This window comes from Quercus lobata, chromosome 5 (genome assembly GCF_001633185.2).
Source record: "Quercus lobata isolate SW786 chromosome 5, ValleyOak3.0 Primary Assembly, whole genome shotgun sequence".
NCBI classification, from domain to species: Eukaryota; Viridiplantae; Streptophyta; class Magnoliopsida; order Fagales; family Fagaceae; genus Quercus; species Quercus lobata.
The window spans coordinates 40,981,175-41,001,584 of NC_044908.1; the positions used below are offsets into that span (position 1 = coordinate 40,981,175).

General features: G+C 36.8%; 1 protein-coding gene across 1 annotated transcript; it reads left to right on the top strand.

Moving 5' to 3' along the window:
• The first annotated feature begins 7,213 nt into the window (after window positions 1-7,213).
• LOC115989734 (26S proteasome non-ATPase regulatory subunit 6) lies at window positions 7,214-20,258 on the top strand. The gene is made up of 8 exons (XM_031113567.1): window positions 7,214-7,540; window positions 7,629-7,743; window positions 12,077-12,167; window positions 12,265-12,410; window positions 12,512-12,731; window positions 12,879-12,987; window positions 13,241-13,409; window positions 19,814-20,258. Exons 1-8 carry the CDS (start codon window positions 7,405-7,407, stop codon window positions 19,986-19,988), a joined length of 1,161 nt encoding a protein of 386 aa, XP_030969427.1. The 5' UTR covers window positions 7,214-7,404; the 3' UTR covers window positions 19,989-20,258.
• Window positions 20,259-20,410: the final 152 nt, after the last annotated feature.

Here is a 20,410-nt window from a genome sequence, read left to right on the forward strand (position 1 = left end):
CGGATCATCGGGTTGGCAAGGGTGTTGATCCTTGTTGTTCGATCTGGCTTGGAGTTGTTGAGAAGTATCTCTTTAAGTCTTTCAACGGGCTCTGCCATCATCCGCTGCTCTTCTATGTTCATTGTCTGCACATGATTGTCCATCTCCGACATTGCTATGTAACACCTGCGTGCAGCCACTTGATCTCCACGTACTTCTCCTACTCCATACTCAGTGGGGAACTTGATCATCAGGTGGTAGGTTGAAGTTATGGCTTTTCATGAGTTGAGGGTAGGTCGTTCGAGGATGGCATTATAGGTGGACGAGTAGTCGACAACAAGGAATGTAACATCTTTAGTGATTTATTGAGGATAATCACCAACAGTAATGGGTAGTGTGATTATGCCGAGGGGGTATACTTTAGTCCCTCTGAACCCGACAAGCAGGGAGTTGGTTGGGACCAGCCGTTCTCTGTCAATCCTCATTTGTTGGAATGTTAGGTAGTAGAGGATGTTAGCAGAGCTTCCATTGTCAACTAGGACCCGGTGTGTGTTGTAGTCTCCTACCTGTATGCTAACAACGAGTGCATTGTCATGCGAGTGGTGAAGACATTGAGCATCTTCTTTTGAAAATTCGATGATGGGATTGTCGATTCGTGCCATCTTTGGGATGAAGCTCGTTAGCTGGACGTTCTGAACCATCTTGAGGTAAGTCTTACGGGCCTTTTTGGACGAGCCAGAGGCCGTAGTGCCTCCCACAATCATTCTTATATCTCTTATGGGCGGCCTAGGATGCTCGTTCTCTCGTTAGGGAACCTGTTCTTTTGGTAGGATCGTTCTTTCCTTGTTGACGAACCTTTGCAACTTTCCTTGTCTGATAAGACCTTTTATTTGTTGCTTCAAGTCGTAGCAATCCGCTGTATTATGACCGTGGTCGCAGTGGAAACAGCAATACTTATCTCTGGACCTCTTATTGGGATCTCCCTTCAGCTTACCAGGAAATGTCAAGGCTCCTTTGTCTTTGATCTACATCAAGTCAATCGGGACAGTTAGCGGGGTAAAGCTTGTGAACCTCCCCATAGGGGGCTTAGAGTGCCTGTCCTCTCGTGGTTCTTCGGTCCTAGCCATCTTCCACCCCCTATCTTGTCGTATGTCCTCCTGTCTTTTCCTCTTCTTGGGCCAGCAATGCGTCTTCTGCGTTCATGTACTTAGTAGCCCTGTAAAGCACATCCAACATGGTCTTTAGGTTGCTCTTATATAAAGAAAATAGGAACTTACCCTTTTGTAGTCCATTCGTGAATGCAGCAACGAGTATCTTGTCGTCAGCTTCATCGATTGAAAAGGGTCTCTTTGTTGAAACGGGTTATGTAAGACCTTAGCGTCTCATCCTTCCGTTGCTTAATGTTTATCAGACATGCAGTGGACTTCTTATACCTATGTCCCTTGATAAAGTGTGAGGTACATTGAGTGCTTAACTCTTTGAAGGTACTAATGGAGTTGGGCATCAACCTGCTGAACCAAATCCTTGTAGGTCCCTTCAACATAGTGGGGAAGGCCCTGCACATGATCTCGTCAGCCACTCCTTACAGGTGCATTAGGGTCTTGAAAGACTCCAAGTTGTCCAGGGGATCCTTATATCCATCGTAGGTCTCCAACTGTGGCATACAAAACTTTGGTGGAAGGGGGAACGAAGTGACAGATGTTATGAATGGCGAATCAGTTCGATGGACCAGGTCATCGAGGTTACTAGACACCCGTTCTCTAAGGGCGTTCATCATGAAATCCATCTGTTCCATCATCATTTGTATCTCTACGACTATGTGAGGTGGAGTCGTATTTGTGATGAATGGACAGCTCGTGTCCTGTCGCTCTGGTCTGCTTGGGGCGTTGCTACCTTCCGGCCCTTCTTGATCCCTTTTCTCAGCATTGGTGCCTTTTTGATCCTCCTCCTAAGTGTTAAGCCCTGCGTTCTTTTGGCGCAGTTGCTCTTCTAGATCATGATTTCACTTGGTGAGGTGCTCTACGGTAGCGGCGAGAGTTTGAACCTGTCTCTCGAGGGCGGTGGTGCGTGGTTCATCTCCTTGAACATTGTTGGTAGTTGCCATTAAGCGAGTAAGTACCGTACAACTCTCTATCTAGGAAGCAATAGTATGGCTTACAAGTTGCACGTTCCCACAAACGGCGCCAATTGATGATGCCGAAAATCGTTAGTAAGTCATACAATCTTCATGTGTTTAAGACAACACCTGCCAAAACAAAAACAAAGAAGACCTTGTAGAGAGTATCGATGTGGTACCGGCCAAATACCCTCCGAATGTCAAGTTAGAGAACTTTCACAACTCTAGAGTGCTAGAGCTAGGAGAAATTATGTGTACCATGGTTTGTGAGGGTTTTAGGGTTTTTATAGTAGGTAGGGTTGACATTCATTCTTTGGCATAGAGGGCTTTTCCTTGTGGGAAATATCTTTATTAATGTGCGCATCTTGCGGGATCCTTTCCTTGTAGGAATTCCTTTGATCAGGGTTAGTAATGGAGCACAGATGTTTCCATATATATTCATGCGTAGAGGCTAAGCAAGGCCACGTTAGATCTGTCAAAGGTTTACCCATCCCCTTCAGCTTCCTTCCATCAGCTTTTTAGCCCGTTTATGCATCTAGGTCGTCTCATTCCAGTGTAACTAATCTCGAGGTGCACTCGTCAGCCTTGAAGTGGAATCGTCGACTTTATGGTGTCGTCTACAAGTGCACAAGCGAGGTTGTTGGGTTCATTAAGTTTGTTAGCTTTGCCTCGCATTTACCAAACTTTCAGAATTACCCTTATCAAAAGCTAAGAACTTTCCAGAACAAATTCTAAGATTTCATCATTATGTGATAGATTGGCCCCTGTCTTCAATAATACTTCTGGAGAAAAGAACCAAATCAAAAATCTCTTGTCATCTTCAATAAAGCTTTTAGAGAAAATCATCAAAGCAACAAACCAATAGACAACAACCAATCTTTTTGTGGTCCAAGCCCACAAATCTCACAGCCATGACTTTCACATCTTGATTATGTATGCTTGAGTAAATGCCTAAGGTGATGAAAAACTATATCACAAAAATGGTGCATTCTCCTAAAATCATAGTTCAATATTTCTTTCTTTGAATCATATTTTTTTGATCAGTGTTACATCCCAATCATTTGTCCTTTTCTTTGTTTTATTTCCCCCCCTTTCAGTCATCAAAAATTGATTAAGCCTAATCTTCCTTCTTTTGTTGAGGAGAGAAATACCTTGGGAGACTTATTGTGTAGTTAATATAACATATAGAGACACAACTTAACCGAAAAAAATTTAAGCCCAATGTGTATGAGCTCAACTATGTTATATTAATTACTCATTCTTCTCATTAGTATCCAATGTGAGACTTCACTATTATTAACCACTCACTATTCTCATTAGTATCTAATGTGGGACTTCACTACTTGACCAAACACACTACTCACAATTAATATTCCAACAAATCTCCCTCTTCATGTGTAAGCATTTTACCAAATCACTAGAACACTTTGGTTAGTCTCCCCCTTTAGCGAAAGCCTTTTTCTTGACAATCCAAGTGTTATGCATCACCATCACCAATAGTGTGCCCTTTATTCAACCATGTTTGGGGCAGACATAGGAGTCCTTCTTGCACAACTATGGGAGTCACCAATACACAATCACTTTTACTCACCACAAATAGAAACATTACTTAACCATGGGTGGAGACATGAGAGCCTTCCTCATTCTACTCAGTAGGACCCACTAATGAACACTTACCATCAAATCTTCGGCTCTGATATCATTTATTGGGGAGAAAAACACCTTGAGGAGTGATGCGACCCCCCATCACGGTTGTGTGCTACACCTTTTTTCTGCAAGGGGCTATGGTTAGATTGAGAGAATTTCGGAAATAAAACAGTAGAGAATGAGAAATTTCTTGTTATATTTTGAGGGATGACTAGGGCTTCCTTAACAAGCAAAACTTGATATTTACTAAAATATTCTGATGATATCTTATTATTAAACGTAGGTTATAAATAGCCTTCAATCAAAGCATATCGTGGAATCCTAATTGATAAAGATAAAATAACATCAACTTGTATCTTAGTTGGACACATCCAAGCATAGTCCTATTATTCGAAAAATCAAACTAATTGGATAAAACAAAGGCAATATAACAATTAGTAACTCCTAAACAAATCCAACAATTTTAGCAAGCTATAACTAGACTTTTGAGTAGTTAATATAACATATAGATATATCACTTAACATATATGTTATATTAACTCCTCAATTGGAGTTTTCATAATATATTATCTCTCAACATTTATATATTATATTAACAACTCAAGGAGTCTCCCCAAGGTGTCCCCCCAACAAGTGTTATTAGAGTTCAAATTGTTGAAATGGCTTGAATTTCAATGACGATGGATTAATATTTCGGCTAAGCAATAAATGCTATGTTGTATGAATAGTCAAAGAAAATGGCAAGGAAACAACACCGACTTGAAGTATATTCATGCATGGCCGAAATTTTAGAACACTTGACATGCGGCCTAACATTCATGAATTGTCAAGAAGGCAAGGAAGCAAACCAAATTCATGCATTCTTTGTTCCAGCCGAAATGTACGACTTTATAGGCCATAAATGGATGCATGCCTATGTGTGAAAGTGTGGCTTGATCAACAAAGTCAACAATATACAATTCCTTTGCATGTAAGCTTGCGTGAAGAAACACAATATCCATGCATTGGAGGTTTCATGAATTGTAGCCACTATTGTTGACTTCCTTACCAATAGAAGTCTCCAGTGTGCTGTATTTGTGAGGGACTTCGGCTGGAGCTTGGCTATAAATAGAGATGGAGCAAATGAAAGCAATGAGAGTGAGCAATAGGAGAATTCCTATGTGAGAGCCACGGAGATAGCAAATAACTTCTTCTGTGTGTGTGCACCAGAGTTAGGAAGTTGTGTCTTGCAATTTATCTAAATACAATAGGGTGTTCTCTTTTTCTTGTGAGAGAACCAAGGGTGTATTTGGGGTTTGGTTTGTGTGAGAGTGTCTTCAAGTCATTGTTGTAATCTCCACAGTTATAGTGAAAATTTATTCTATCGCCTCCCGTGGACGTAGGCATATTGCCGAACCACGTAAATTCCTTGTGTCATATTATCTTCTCTCTCTCTTCTTTAATCTTGTTTAAACAGATTTATTTCACTCAATTCTCACAACACAAATATATTATATTAACCACTAATTTTTCTCATTAATATTTGATGTGAGACTTCAATATTTAACAAATCACACTCCACACACATGACATGAATATTCCAACATCTCTTCTAATAGTCTTTCTCCCTGGGATAAAACCAAATCAATCAATGTAACCAATTCTCTAAATATATTAAAAAATCATAACAAGCTCGTATCTCCATATATGCTCCCTGCCTAAGACAAAGAGAGCCTTTGGATATTTCATTCTTAGAAGCAAGCTGGCTTCTAGCAGCAGCCTCAGCTTTTTTACCAGTATAAATGGGAAGTCATCTCTGGTTTGCAAGGGGAAATCAGGCCTGGTTTTCTAAGCCACCATAATCTCAACTTTAAATCCCTTTCGATCACCCCACTTCCTTAAAGTTCTCTAATTCATCACAAAAGCATCAGCACAGAACATTTCTGATGCTTCCAGCAGCAACATTAACTGATGGCATGCACCACTCAAATTTATGTTCTCTCCCTCACTAACTCACTTACGATTCATCCTTGTAGCTAGTTTGGATTCATCTCATTTGTTTTAATTGATGTTTATATAGTCAGTATAACGCCTCGTGTTTCTGTGTAATAGATATCTATATATATATATATAGATATATATATATGCTACTATGTTAATCTCGCTTGTTTGACATTGCTGGAGATTTCTTATTTGACTAGGATAAATATTTATTTTGTTGTTGCCCAACATCTAAGCTTAGCGTTGTTGCTAAGCTCTTTATTTTATTTTGCTAAATTTGTTCAATAGCATTGCTGGACTTTTTCTGTTACTTTACTAAACATATTTACTTGAATTTATTTAAGCAGAATTGATTACAACTACTAATGCCTTTGTTCTAGCTTTACTGAAATCTTTACTTTGAAAACGTCATACAATGTCTTTAAAAAATCAAGACATATAGAGAACATATTAAATATTTTAATTTTTTCGAGCATATGATCATATTATTCATACTTATAAGTTAATTTATTTTTTCATGTTACTTTTAAGTTTTCAAATGATTCGTTTGAATGTCTTATATTTAGTTTAATCTTTTAACGACATATATTAATGACTACTTATTGATTAAATTTATTTATTTGTTTTACTTGTTTGAAATATATTTTTAGGAAAAAATTTAGCTCCAAAATGGTTTAAAGTTGTGTTTCTCCAACTCACAATGTAATGTTGATAAGACCATCATTGTATGGTTATAGACATGTTATTTATTTATTTTTAAATATGATACATGAATGGTCTTCTAAACACCTAGTGAGTTAGAAGAAATAACTTTGAGCTGGTTATTTGTCCATATATTTATTATCTAATTAATTTAAGAAGTAGTTTAAGTATAACAATTATTATACAAACTCTAACGTTGGGCTCGGAAAAATAAACTAAAACCATACCAATCACCCAAAAAAAAAAAAAAAAACTAATATTTACATTATATTTTCTATTTTATTATAATATTTTTAAAATAAATTAAGTACTTTTTTTCTTATATTAATAAGAATTTTTGAAATTAATTTAAAAAAAATATTTTATCTTAATATTGCCCCATCTAAACCAAAACCAAAATATTCACAGAGAGAGAGAGAGAGAGAGAGAGAGAGAGAGAGAGAGAGAGAGTCTAGCAATAGTTAGATAGATCATATATCGAACTCCATACAAAATATACAATATTCAAATAAGATTTACATGTATTTTTTTTTTTTTTTTGGAGTCACATGAGTTACAAGCTAGTTGTAATAAATTTGGACAATTGACTATTGGGTTCGAATTTTGCTTACACACAAAAAATAATTGGTATATTCGCTCGATGGAAAGAGTAATAATTATGGAGTACACACCATAAACTAAAAAACTATTTGTTGTTGATAAAAAGAAATTAAAAAAAAAAAGACTAGTAAAAAGATTAAAAAAAATAATAAACTACATGTAGCATTTGATATAGTTAACAATGCGACGTGTAGGATAGGAGCGATCCTTCCCAAAAGTGACAAGACTGCGCTCTCTCTGTTTTTCACAGTGCCTCCTTCCTCAAGCAAGCCAAGCGCACAAACACCCATAGTCAGAGAGAATCGAAAAAGCCAAAAAGAAAGAAAACCCATCGAACTCGTTCACGACTCAGTGAGTCAGCCAACGAGTCGACAGCCGCCATGGATAGCGAGGAGGGAACTCAGCAACCGCACCTCGTGCTCGCTCACAAGCTCTTCCTCCTGAGGCACCCGGATGTCCAGGACATCGAGAAGGTCCGCCTCAAAGATGAGGTCTTCGCCGCCGTCAAATCTGACGGTAACTCACCGCCGATTCCTCAACGATTCTCTCCGAGTCATTCCTCCAATTCCACCTCACATTACTTTTTTTTTTTGTTTCTGTGTAGATATGGCTCCGTTGTACGAAACCCTAGTGGCCGATTCGGTGTTGGAAAGTGATCAGGGGCTTCTGGACTCAATGCGTGCCAAGATCGACGAAGAGATCAAGAAGCTTGACGAAAAGTGAGCTTGTGGTTGATTTAATTTTAGATTTTATAAAATATAAAAAAAAAATTCGACGTAATTTTTGTTTGGTTGCTGTGAGAATGAAGGGAAAAGAAAGAAAATTTTGGATTTTTTGGGCTCTAAATAACTAAAATTCGACTTTGACGTAGCGAAACCGTTGTATTAGGGTTTAATTATTTATTATTATTTTTTAAATCTGAAATTGCATGTATCACTTTGAGATTGAAGTTTCTAGTGGTTCTTATTCTCGCAAAAATTTCTCAGCAACCAAACACGTTTGTTTTTTGTTCACGATTAGTACCCTCATCTTAACATGTGGGATTTTGATTTTTCTCTTGTATGTTACTGCAAGATGGTAATAGGGACATTGTGGAAATGGGAAAGGTAAAGGGATCAGTTTTCATGATGAAGTTTAGGGTATCTGTATTTAATATTGAGATTCTTAGCTGTGTTTTCCAGCTCCATTGATTGGTGGGGTTTAGGTCCTAGCCTTCTGGGTTCAATTCGTATAAGGGAAAAAGAAAAAAGTAGTGGAATGTTCATTCTAAGGAGATTTTAGTGGCTGGCCAGACTTGTAAAGGTTGGATAATTTCAAATGGGTTTACAGTTACTTAAACCTAGAAGTCTCTAGTTCGATTCCTGGCGGAGGCATTTTGTGATTTATCCAATGCCTGCTCAATGGGGGTGTGTAGGCATCTAGGGTTTATGGTTTACCCCTCAGGGGTGGTCCCACTGATCCATACCTTGAGGGGGTTCCTCGTCATCAAAAAAATAAAAAAAATGGGTTTACAGTTACATATGTGGAAAAGTAAGGGGATGTAGAAGTTATAGAATTTTGTACCAAATTGAACTGTAGACCCCCAAATTGTTGGAGCTACATAGGTCTTGTGCCAAATGTCTATGGGGATTTAGAAGCCCTTCAATCAAAGATCTTGGAGCTTTTTTTTATTTTTTTGGAGGGGTGGGGTCTGTGGGGAACAAGAGTTGGGGTTTCCGGACTGGAAAAGTCATGGTTGAAATTTTTACTAAATGCATCATATTCAGGCTGGGCCTTCTTCATCCAACTTGGGATTGTGATGGGATGGGATGGGTTTCAGTTTAATCTCCTAGTTTTCAGATGCATGATAGGGACAAGATTAAAAGCATTAATGTGAAAGTAGAAGAGTTTTATATGTTTTAGTTTTCTGAGTAGTTAAGAAATGGATTCCGGATTCCCTTTTTATTGCTCAAACTAGTTTTAATGCACTCACATGGTCTTTTAGCCTTAGATATTTTTGTTGGGTGGAAGGGACATTGGTGTTTTCGGACTAGTAAAGCTATGGTTGAATTTCTAACTAAATGCATTGTATTCAGGTTGGGCCTTTTCAACCTAATTGTAATTGGGATGGGTTGGGTTGTGACTTAACCTCCTAGTTTTGAGATTATATATTTATTTAGTTGCTGGAGGTTGTTTTGACATGCATGATTGGGACAAGATTTATGCCCTAATGAAAAGTTGGAAAAAATGCTTATTTTTTCAGTTCTTTGAGTGGTTTAAGTGATGGATTGGTCTTCATTGGTCAAACCAATCGCCTTATTATCATGCTTTCTTTAATCTTCTGCAAATTTAATGCATTCACAGGCTTTTGGCATCACAATTGTGCTTCCTTGTGTCTTTTACAGCTTGATGAGCACCACATATGCTTGTGTGCATGAATGCTCTCATTTTTTGAATTTTTTGAGTATTTGAAGCAATATATTTCTCTTTTCATTGCTAAAACCAATTGTCACACTTTTGTGCCTTCTTTAATCTTCTTCAAATTTAATGCACTAAAACATGGTTTTAGCCTCACAATTGTGCTCCCCTGTGTCTTCAATAATTTTGATGAACATGACAAGTGCATGAATATTCTTCATTTTTTGAAAATGATTTCCTTATTGGTTGTTGAGTTGAATGTCATGGAGGGACTTTGATAGAATATTGATGGAATGAAGAATAAACAATAGTTTGTAAGAATATGAACTGCAATAGTTATTATTGAACCAAGAATATGAACTGCAATAGTTATTATTGCAAGTAGTAGGATTTTATTAAGAAAGAGGAGATACGCTATGCACATAGGGTGTATCCACAAAATATCCCTAAAAATACAAGCACCAATTGTTACTTACGAAGAGAAAGCGAATCAACAAAATCTAAAATAGAATATTAACTGGGTATATGATTTGACACCTCTTGAATAACCCTCTCAAGAAGCTAGATTTCAGTTCAGTAGTAATGGACTAGTTTGTGTATTCCTGTTTACATGAGGTAGATCCTTTTTCAATAATAAATTTGTTACTAAAAAAAAAGAACTTGTCATTAAAAGTTTGGTTGTTCCTCTCCCTCCATATAGTCCACATCAAACAAGAGGACAAAATTTTATGTACAAATTCTGTAGTTGCTTTACCTTAGATTTTCAAATGAATTCATTTACACGGTTGTATTGACCACTACAACAAAGAGTGTTATATTTCCCAAGGACAATTAAATTCAACTATGTGGTTCATTGGTCAATACAACCACATGGTTGAATTTAATTGGGGAACGTAATGTATGACACCTAAGAAATTGTACCATTACCCTAAACAGGGTGGCTGATGCAGCCATGGATAGTTGATTTGTTATAACTTATTACTTTGCAAATTTGTCTATTCAAGATTTATTTTATGGGGTCAGTTTGTAAAATCCAATTGAAGTATAAATAGTGTGGTTTTAAAGTTCTAGTTATATGTGTCATATGGTTAAAATAGTGTTTTATTTTGGTTTTGATTTAATAAGTTATGGCCAATTTTGTATTTAGGGACAAAAATGTAATTTTTGCTACCCTGAAAATTAAATGTATTTGATAGTTTAGTTGAGTCCTCTATTTTCCAGGAGATCCTACGTGTATCACGTTTTTTGTTTTCAAGTCCCAAGTTGGAAATTTTATAGGTTTTTAGTTTTACTAGTCAAACTAAGAGTGTTAATACTACTAATGCTGGAAAATGTTTCTTATAAATATTTATGCTCAATTTACTCGAAGAATAGATGGGGTTAATTAATAAAAATATCGAGTTTTTTTGAGCATTGAGGAATGTTGATCTTTGTGCATTTTTTCTCTATTTCTGTCTCCTTCCTTATTATATTTCTTGTGTTACTGCTTATGGATACTGTTCATACAACCCATGAACACTATATATTTATCTCTTTTCCTTTTACTCTACAATCCTAAATCAAGCACATCCTTCTACTTATTAAAATGGACAAAACTTAGGTACAATATTTTAGGTGCTGTTCCTTAGGTTCTTCTCTTAAGATTTAGCCATGTGGTTACTTTACTAAAAAATGCACTTCTATCCCATGAGAAAAAATCCACATGGCAGAATTTTAAAAGGGGGAACTTAAGGAACAGTACCGAAGTACTGTAATTAAGTCTTGCTCTATTAAAACCCTAATGCCCCACATCTTTTATCTATCAAACAACCTTAAAAACTCATTAAACCCTAGTAAATTTGAGCCCCAATCCTTTTGCATACAATTTCTAAACCCTGTATCCACAAATCCTCCTAAACTTTAACCCACCATGAGTACACATTGAAAGATTCCCCAATTTGTCATACACCAGCAGCATTCCACGCAAATGAACTCCTATTACACAATGCATTTTTAGAGTGACAATCACTTGTGGTTTCCAATGTTTGTTCTTTTGCTTGTTGGTCTGTCTGATACATTTCCTTTTTCAAGGAGAGCACATTTGTCTCCTGATTTTAATGCATTATTCTATTGTAACAAGAATGTATTAAGGTCTAATTTACTTATTTTTAATTAGGTTGAATTGGTCGGGTTTGTTCTGAACTTTAGTGTGTGTTTGGATTGTCTTATTCGATGAAAGTGGGTAAAAATACAGTTGTACCTAGAAAAAAGTGTGGCTCTAAAAAGCTGTAAATAAGAAAATAAGCTTTTATATAGCGCCAGAATTAGGCTAAACCAAATGCACACATCTTGGTTGTTCGCTTGTGCTGACTCATCTAACTTCTGATTGCTGTGATGGTCATGTTTTTGTTTAAAAGAATTACTGTATGTCAATAAGGTTGAATTTCTTATCTACCACTTGTTTTGGATAATATACTGTTCTGTACATAGCAGCTGGTTGTGGATCTCATTGATGAAAGAATATGATAGTTTAAAATTATGTCAAATAATAGCAATCAGTGAGTCTGTTGTTTTTTGGAACCATGAGTACCTATTAGGATTCAAAGTGCTTAGGATCACTAATTAATCCATTTATTTTTTCACTTAAGTGATTCTATTTGGTTGGAATTTATTCAGGATAGCTGATGCCCAAGAAAACTTGGGTGAAAGTGAAGTCCGAGAAGCTAATTTGGCAAAATCATTGTATTTTATTCGAATTGGTGACAAGGTACATAAGTATCATAACTTATTGCTCTTGAAAGCATTGTTACCATTGTCTGCTTACAATGGATGTTGACATCTAACTTATTCCCGCATGAACCCAGGAGAAAGCATTGGAACAACTCAAGGTGACAGAAAGCAAAACTGTTGCAGTAGGGCAAAAGATGGACTTGGTGTTCTATACACTGCAGCTTGGATTTTTCTACATGGATTTTGATCTAATTTCCAAAAGCATTGATAAAGCGAAGAGGTAAGTAATGCCATGAAATTGCCAGTAACATTCTGTGGTTGTCTTTTTGAAAGTTGGGCACATGAATCATTGAATTATGACTGTTTATACAATGGTGCCAGCTTGTTTGAAGAGGGAGGAGATTGGGAAAGGAAGAACCGTTTGAAGGTATATGAAGGCTTGTACTGCATGTCCACTCGAAACTTCAAGAAGGCAGCTGATCTATTTTTGGATTCTATTTCAACCTTCACAACTTATGAACTTTTTCCTTATGACAAGTTCATATTCTACACTGTCCTTACCAGCATTATATCCTTGGATAGAGTTTCCCTGAAGCAGAAGGTATTTGGGTTTCCCAACTGAAATTTTTTTACAAGTATTCCCCACTGCATGGTTTTAATTTAAATCACTTATGTGATTTAATCTTTTTCAATTTTTGAGCAACTTCTCTGCTATTAATTTTACTAATTCTGATTAATCTTTGTTTAGGTAGTGGATGCTCCAGAGATCTTGACAGTAATTGAAAAAATCCCTTATCTTTCAGAGTTTTTGAACGCCCTATATGATTGTCAATATAAATCATTTTTCGTGGCATTTGGTAAGTTGAGACCTAATATATCCCATAATCATTCATATTGATTGAATATGTTTAGAGAAATAAGTTCTTTTGGTTTCTCTGCATGGTCTGGGTTACACTTTGAGCTCCTTAGCATTTCCTGTCTCATTTGGGCTTTATGAATATTATGTGATATGGGATCAGATCTACTCCAACCTGTACGGATTGATTTATTTATAACTTGTATGATTCTATGCATCTCAACCTTTGTGTTCTTTTTGGGGTTTATTTTCAGCTGGCTTGACAGAGCAAATAAAATTGGACCGCTATTTACAGCCACACTTCCGGTATTTTATGAGGGAGGTCAGAATTGTGGTTTATTCACAGTTTTTGGAATCCTACAAGAGTGTTACTATTGAAGCAATGGCGAAGGCATTTGGAGTTACTGTGGAGTTCATTGATCTGTAAGTATTTAAATTCCATTAATGTTCTATTTTAGATTCTAATTAGCAGTACTGCTCTACACAGATTAAATAAAAAATTTCACTAATATCATTGAAATTGAATAATAAAATAGATAGAAAAAACTGTCTTAAGTTAGGTGACAGCATGGTTTATAATAAAGTTTTTATTAAAACAAAGATATGGTAAATGATTATATATATATTTTGTTGGGAATCAATGATTTTTTTTTGATAAGTAATAAGATATATTGATAAAAAGGAACACCCAAGTGCACCGGAAGTGAACAAGGGAAAGGAAATCAAATACAAAAATTGCAAGAGTCTAGGAAAACAATAAAAGAAGGGAAAGATTTATTTTGCAAAGCAAACAACCAGTCCCTTAAAGTTCTAAAAAAGAGAAGCTTGAGGTCCGGAATAGATCTCTCAGAATCTTCAAAACATCTACTATTCCTCTCCCTTCAAAGGCACCACAATAAGCAATGAGGAATGATAGACCAAATAAAACCATTTCGATGACGACCAAAGCTGCCTTGCCAACATCGCAGCAGCCCCAAAACAGAGTGTGGCATAACCCAAGAATCTCCAAAAAGACCCAAAACCATAGACCATAGATCCGAAGCAAAAGGAAAATGAAGGAATAGATGGTCAATCGATTCACCATTTCTCTTACACATGTAGCACCAATCCAAAATCCACACCTTCCTTTTACGTAAATTATCAATCGTCAAGTATTTCCCTAAGGCAGCAGTCCAAACAAAGAAAGCAACTCTAGAGGGAATCTTCTGCTTCCAAATACTTTTCCAAGGGAACCCAAAGAAGGCGGAGCCAACTAAAATTCTATAATAATCACTAACCAAGAAACCCTTAACTTTGCTAGGAATCCAACACATTTTATCCTCACCTAGCCCCCTTATAGAAGAACCATAAATGGTTTCCAAGAAATCAGACATAGCCTCTAGATCCCGAGCATGCACACCCCTAACGAATCTCACATCCCAAAAGCGGACACCATTGGTGGACATCATAAGCTCAGCCACACTGGCATCCTTATTCCTGCAAAATCTGAACAAGTCCGGATATCTAACAGCAAGAGAAGTCTCTCCACACCACCGGTCCTGCCAAAACTTCACTCTAGACCCATCACCAATATCATATAGAATATGGCGAGAGAAGGAAGGCCATCCCTGATGGATATTTTTCCATAAACCAACACCATAAGGGCCAATCACAGCTCTGGTACACCAGCCCCCCCACATACATCCATATTTTATCTCTATCACTTGCCTCCAAAGGGCATCTTCCTCAATCCCAAATCTCCAAAGCCACTTCCCAAGCAAAGCTTCATTGAAGAGTCTTATCTTCCTTATCCCTAAGCCACCCGAAGAAATAGGAGAACAAACAGTAGCCCATTTAACCAAATGAATTTTAGGATCATCTCCAAAACTGCCCCATAAGAAATTCCGCTGGAGCCTCTCAATTCGGTTAGCCACACTAGCAGGAATAGGAAATAAGGATAGAAAATAAGTGGGTAAATTAGAAAGGGTGCTTTTGATTAGGGTGACTCTACCTCCCTTGGATAAGTATAAGCGTTTCCAACCCGCCAATCTCCTCTCCATTTTCTCCAGAATTGGATTCCAAATAGTCTTATCCTTGAATTTAGCACCCAAAGGAAGACCAAGATATTTCATTGGGAGAGAGCCCTGCTTGCAGCCAAGAACAACCAAGAAAAGGTCTATATGATTGACTACCCCAACTGGAACCAATTCTGACTTGCCTAGGTTAATCTTTAGACCTGACACCGCCTCAAACCAGATAAGAATCATACGAAGAATCAAAATCTGATCTAAATCAGCCTCACAAAAGATTAGAGTGTCATCCGCAAAAAGGAGATGAGACACCGCCTTGGATCTTCCCTCCAAGTTACCCACACTGAAACCCGACATGCGACCTTCATGAACAGCTTTATCCAACATTCTTCCAAGAGCTTCCATCACCAAGACAAACAACAAAGGAGACAACGGATCACCTTGCCTCAAGCCTCTAGTGCTACCAAAGAATCCACAAGGAGAGCCATTAATCAAGATGGAGAAACGGACAGTGGATAGACAAAAGAGGATCCATTGTCTCCATTTGGTAGAGAATCCACTTCTTTCTAACATCTGCAGCAGAAAATTCCAGTTTACATGGTCAAAGGCCTTCTCAACATCCAACTTACAAATCAGCCCCGGCATCCCAGACTTCAATCTACTGTCAAGACATTCATTAGCAATAAGAACAGGGTCAAGGATCTGTCTGTCCCTCACAAAAGCATTCTGAGAAGCTGAGATTAAATCCCCCATCACCGAGCGGAGACGATTAGCCAAGACTTTAGCAATAATTTTATAAACCCCTCCAACCAAACTAATGGGCCGAAAATCTCCAATCTCATTAGCCGCATGTTTTTTAGGAATGAGAGTAATAAAAGTTGCATTTAAACTTTTCTCAAACTGACCAATGGCAGAAAAATGATGAAAAACAGCCATGAGATCAGGCTTAACAATCCCCCAGCAAGCTTGGAAAAAAGCCATAGGGAAGCCATCTGGACCAGGGGATTTATCACCATGAAAACTTTGAATGACATAAAAAATTTCTGCCTCTTCAAAAGGCCTCTCTAACCAATCCGCATTCTCACCAGATATCATTGGAAAAACCAACGAATCCGGAAACGGCCGCTCAACCTGCTGCTCAGAGTATAGTTTAAAATAAATAATGAAACTTCCTATAAATTTCTTTGGAACTTTTGATAAATTTAAATTGAGAAATATTTTTAAACTTTTTTTAATAGAGTTTTATCTGGAACAACCTGTTTAAATGATTAGGCCATGTTTGATACACCATTTTAAACACATGTTTTCAGTTTTTAAACAACATTATACACATTTCCACACAATTTTTTACCCACACGTATTTCCAAAAAAACTGAAAATTGTTGTTTAAACACACGTACCAAATGGACCCTTAGTAGCCCACATGATAAGAGCGCATCGTATGACATGTAACATTTACATTGAGTCACATGAAGCAAGCACAGTGTGATGCATGCAAAAATTATGGTAGATGAATAAATATTCTAAAATAATATGTGGAATTTCATTAATTTGTTAAAACTCTTGGCAAACAAAATTTTAATTTTAGTATTTTAAAATTTTAGCAATAGAATTTTACCTGTAGCAAACTATCTAAATAATTTTAATATAATTATGGTTAATCCACATGGCAAAAGCATGATGTACGCCTGTCTGGATTTTTTTTTTTTTATATATATATAAGTAACACAAGGCAGTCAAATAGTACAAGAAAGAGAAAAAAAAATCAGAAAGTATATATGGGAGATGAGAGAATCTGTAAACATTAAGGGAATCATCACATCAAGAGAATCACTAGACATAAGTCTCACGCCTGAGACCAATCAAACATAAAGCCAATAAATGAAGCAAGTACCTGATCACCGAACTTTCCACATCCTCAAATGTGTGTTTATTGTGCTCCTTCAACACACACCACATTAAACACAACGGTACCAAATTCCAAATGTCTGACAAGTGCTTTCCCAACCAATTCCTTCAACCAAAAAGTTCTAGCACTGATTTTGCTACTTGTTAAAATCCAAGAGATCCCAAAAGATCTAAAGACAAAACACCACAACTGATAAGCCTTCTCGCACAAAATCACTTAATGATTCACCATCTCCCCATTACATAGGCACATACAACACCAATTGACAATAGCAAAACCTCTTCTCAAATTATCACTGGTAAGTGAGTAAATTTCCCCATGTCACAATCCAAATAAATAAAGAAACTTGCCTAGGTGCCTTAACCTTTGAAAGGATATGAAAGTCCCCATTCTTCTTCAACTTCCTCCTCACATGGTCGCCTAAGGAGAGTGCATCAACTTGTTACTACGGCATATAAGACATAATTTTTATTATATATAGTATATTATTTAAGGATAAAGTTTAACTACAAAATTGGTTGTAGGCTACAACCTCACTCAATAAAATAAAAAATTACTATATATTTTGAAAATATTTTTATTTATTTATTTATTTTTATTTTTATAATAGGTAATAAGACTTTTATTGAAAAAAATTGAACATCATGTTCACGATTGTGAACACGTTGAACAAGAATCAAATACAATCTAATCAAGAACTAAAGGAAATAGAGACTAAGAATTCAGATAAAGAAATACAATTCATGCACCCCCAAATACGAGCCCAATGAAATAGAGTACCAAAGAGGAGAGATTTTAGGTGATCTAATATTCTCTCCTTGTCTTAAAAATGCGGGTATTGCGTTCTTGCCAAACTAACTACATTAAACATGCTAGGTCCATCTTCCAAATGGTTGAAAGATGTTTTCCAAACCAGTTTCTCCAGATAAAGAAAAAAGAGCTAACTGACCTCGGCATTACCCACTAGATCCCAAACACTGCAAAAGCTTCACACCATAAGGCGTGGGAAAATTTACAATGAAGAAGAAGGTGATCCACTGATTCCCCATTGCAGCAGCATAAACAGTACCTATTAACCAATGACTGACCTCTCTTAACAAGATTATCAATGGTGAGTATCCCATCATTAGTTGTTGTCCATAAGAAGAAAGACACCTGTTTAGGCACCTTTGCACACCAAATGCACTCCCAAGGAAATTCATCAGTGTTAGGACCAAACAACAGCTTATAAAAAGAGCGCACATCAAATACCCCAGACGTAGTCATTCTCTAAATCAGGTGATCATCTCCCTCACCCCTCGGCATAGAGGAATAAATAAGCTCAAAAAGGGAATAAACAGTTTCTGCCTCTCAATCCTGAGGACCATGTTGGAAAAGTAAATTCCAGCTCCTACTACCTCCTTTTGAAGCAGATACTACCAAGTTAGAGACCTATGCTTCTTTGGATAGAGAGCAAGCAAACATGGTAGGAAAGAGTTCCTTCAAAGGAATAGGCCCACTCCATGGATCATGCCAAAAACATTATACAGAATTTGACTAAAGAACTTCTCTGTTCCTTTCTTAATACTCCTCCACATCCCACACTCATGTGAACCTCTTACCCCTCTAGTACACCAGCCTCCTCTCGCCTCACCATATTTGGCTGCTACAACCTGACGCCATAATCAGTTACTTTCTTTCCCAAAACACCACAGCCACTTCCCAAGCAAGGCCTTGTTAAACAACCCAATCCTCCGAATTCCTAAACCACTACACTCAACTAGCAAACAGACCTTATCCCAAGCATCTAAAGGATATTTAAAAACATCCTCTGAGGTCCCCCAAAGGAAATTCCTCTGAATCCTTTCTATTCTAGATGCCACAGCCTGAGGGATAGTAAACAAAGATAAAAAGTAGGTGGGAAGGCTTGAGAAAGTACTTTTTAACAAAGTAAGCCTGCCACCTTTTGACAAATAAAGTTGTTTCTAACCAGACAACCTTTTCTCCATCTTTTCTATAATAGGATTCCATATTGACGAATCCTTATAATGGGCCTCAAGAGGCACGCCCAGATATCTCATAGGCACCTTGCAACAAAGGGTACAAGCCAAAGCATTCAAATTCCCAACATCACCAACAGGAACAATCTCACTCTTTCTTACATTAACTTTTAGGCTCGTAATAGCTTCAAAGAAGATCAGCACCATCAGAATGTATAATAACTGATCTCTAGAAACATCACAGAACAATATAGTTTCGTTAGCAAAAAGAAGATGAGAGATATGCACACCCCCTTGTCTATGGGATCCCGCTTGAAAACCGCAAAGAAAATTACCATTTTTTGTTCTCTTCAACAACCTACACAACACTTCCACAACCAATAGGAATAAAAGTGGAAACAAAGGATCCCCTTGGCGAATACCATGAGAAGTACCAAAAAAACCCGTAGGAGACCCATTGACCAAAATTGAAAATTTAACTATAGAAATACATGCCTTAATCCAACTACTTCACCTCGTCTTGCATGTTCTCTACGCTCTTAATACACATGTCAAATTTTGTGTTAATTGAATATTAATTACTATATGATCTATAAGCTTATATTTTATACATAATTTTAAACTACAAAAACTTGTAATTTAAACAATTTATTGATAACATAATTTTGATCTTTAATTTTCTAGAAATTTTGCAAGTATAGAGGATATAAGAAAAAGATCTAATCTAATGATAGATTTGTCAAAATTCACCTTCGATAAAAAGATATTGAGTAAAATTGTAGCTTTAAGGTGTACAACCAATTTTGTAGTTAAATTTTGTCCTTTGTCATTTGTCCATTATTTAATAGAGTTTGAGATATTCTTTTGCGATAGTGATGTGTATTCAGTTTTTAATCCATCTCTCTCTCTCTCTCTCTCTCTCTTTTATAGGGAGCTCTCGCGTTTTATTGCAGCTGGGAAGCTTCATTGCAAGATTGATAAAGTTGCAGGAGTTCTTGAGACTAATCGTCCAGATGCAAAGAATGCTCTTTACCAAGCAACTATCAAGCAAGGGGACTTCCTATTGAACCGGATCCAGAAGCTGTCTCGTGTGATTGATCTGTGAAGCATTTTTTATTTCTGTTTTGGAAACGGTGCCAAAATTTGCTGTCACTTCCCAGGGATAGAAAAAATGCTCATAGTTAGTTATTAAACTCATTAGGATTATTTTAGCAATATTTAGTCCACTATTTGTATCTGAATGCTATATCAGAAGTGTTCAGATGTGAATTTTTGTAGCTTTGTATTGGAGATGTGTTAACTATGAGTGTACCTTGCACAACAGATTTACTTGCTTTCTATTTGTTAATCACTTTGTGGGTGAGATTAGAACTTTTGTTTTTTGTTTTTGAGAGATAATTAAAATATGTTGTTAACCCACAGCTCGAATCCTTTTCCCTTAGTCCCCCCAAGTACTTTGTGCACGGGGAGGTGTCAATTCAACTACAAGGCTTTTGGCGGGTGAGATTAGAATTAAGTTGTTACTTT